Here is a 1,609-nt window from a genome sequence, read left to right on the forward strand (position 1 = left end):
GGGTTTGGATTAATAAAAATAGCACGGACCGATCCATCTCGGCCCGCCTATTAATATTAATTAATAAATTTATATATTTACATATTTATATATTAAATATTTATAATTAAAAAATTATATATCTATATGTTGAGGTGGGCTCGACTTGTGATTTGATTTTTAAGTCCGAACCCAGTCCGAGCCCGAATCCGTCTAAATTAATAGCGGGTTGGAGTGATGACTTTTATAGAAAAGCCCATTTAGCCCGGCCATGGCCAGGTCTACGTGCAACATAGAATTAACCACCCCGAACCTTAATGCGCCGGCAGCCTGGCCCCAAGGATAATCACAATCACATCCAAACTAAGAAAATACTCACAGAGACATTTTCACAAACAGCTCATAGACACACTTGTAAAACCCATAATCTATCTTAGCAAAAATAGCAAATCTCTATTCTTCGAAGCAATCAATCAAACACATAGCAGACATTCAATTCATACCATTCGTTCCTTGTAATTAAAACCATAAATCAAGCAGTGAAAATACAAAATTGAGAAGTTTAAATTGGGGAAATTAAGAAAACTTATGATTTCTCTTGAATCTCATCTGAGATAATCGAATCGATCTGTGTCTGATTCTGCTGCTGCTGCTGCTGCTGTTCTGGATTCATTAGCTGATCCATGTCTTTTAGTCTCGTCCTTACCACATTAGTCACTAGAACTGCAATAACAAAGAGAGATTGGTAGGCGGAAGGGATTGCAAATTAGAAAGAGGGAAATCAGAGTGAGATAGAGTGGTTACTTGCGGCAGTTCCGAGGGTCCATATCCAGAGAATCTTGAGGCCAGGACTCATCTCTCTCGCCATGTTTTCCAAGGAAAAAATGTAGCGAAGCTCTCTTGTTTTTGAAAGTTGTTGCAGATCGGGTAAATTACAACTATGGTCACTGAAGTTTATTCAAAGCTAACATTATAGTAGACATGACAATTATGGTTTTCGAGTTGTGTTCGTATTATGTCGTTTTTGGTTTGTGTTAAAAAGAGTAAACTCAAACCTAATTTAAATTTTTTTTGTGTTACATTCGTGTCAACTTATTCAGGGTAGTGTCGATTTCGTATCGTATTTTTGGGTTCATTATGCATGTATATTAATAATGACGTTTAAAAATAGGATTAATTACAAATAACTACCATGTGGTTTGATCTATTTGCAGACAAGTACATGTGGTATTTTTTGCAAACACAACGCTGTGGTTGTAAAATTTTACATGTTTTTTTTACTTTGCCAAATTTGGTCGATAACGACCTCAAAATGAAATTTTCAAGAATTAAACTTGTTTAGTTTCTATGGAACCATATTTTTAATTTTTCAAAATCACCGCTTTTTGGAGTTTTCTCTCTCTAAACACTATCTTTCTCTCTCATAAAAAACAATACCTAAATGACCTCAAACCTAAAAATTTGAAGAATTAAAGTTGCTTTAAATATCATTTAACTTTTGAAAATTTTCATTTCGAGGTCGTTATCGACCAAATACTGACAAAGTGAAATCAAATGCAAAATTTTGCAAATCACGTGGTTGCATTTGAAAAAAAATACCATAGGTATCGGTCTGCAAATCGTCCAAACC

General features: G+C 34.7%; 1 protein-coding gene across 1 annotated transcript; it reads right to left on the bottom strand.

Moving 5' to 3' along the window:
* Nucleotides 1–406: 406 nt before the first annotated feature.
* LOC136230872 (uncharacterized) lies at nt 407–977 on the bottom strand. The gene is made up of 2 exons (XM_066020066.1): nt 784–977; nt 407–702 (listed from the first exon to the last, which is right to left on the bottom strand). Exons 1-2 carry the CDS (start codon nt 845–847, stop codon nt 566–568), a joined length of 201 nt encoding a protein of 66 aa, XP_065876138.1. The 5' UTR covers nt 848–977; the 3' UTR covers nt 407–565.
* Between the last annotated feature and the right edge of the window lie 632 nt (nt 978–1,609).

Source organism: Euphorbia lathyris, chromosome 5, assembly GCF_963576675.1.
Source record: "Euphorbia lathyris chromosome 5, ddEupLath1.1, whole genome shotgun sequence".
In the NCBI taxonomy this organism is placed as follows: Eukaryota; Viridiplantae; Streptophyta; class Magnoliopsida; order Malpighiales; family Euphorbiaceae; genus Euphorbia; species Euphorbia lathyris.

Coding starts and splice junctions, on each gene's coding strand:
- LOC136230872 (XM_066020066.1), bottom strand. CDS start 847: ATGGCGAGAGAGATGAGTCCTGGCCTCAAGATTCTCTGGATATGGACC. Junction 703..783: donor GACCCTCGGAACTGCCGCAA/GTAACCACTCTA, acceptor TTGTTATTGCAG/TTCTAGTGACTAATGTGGTA.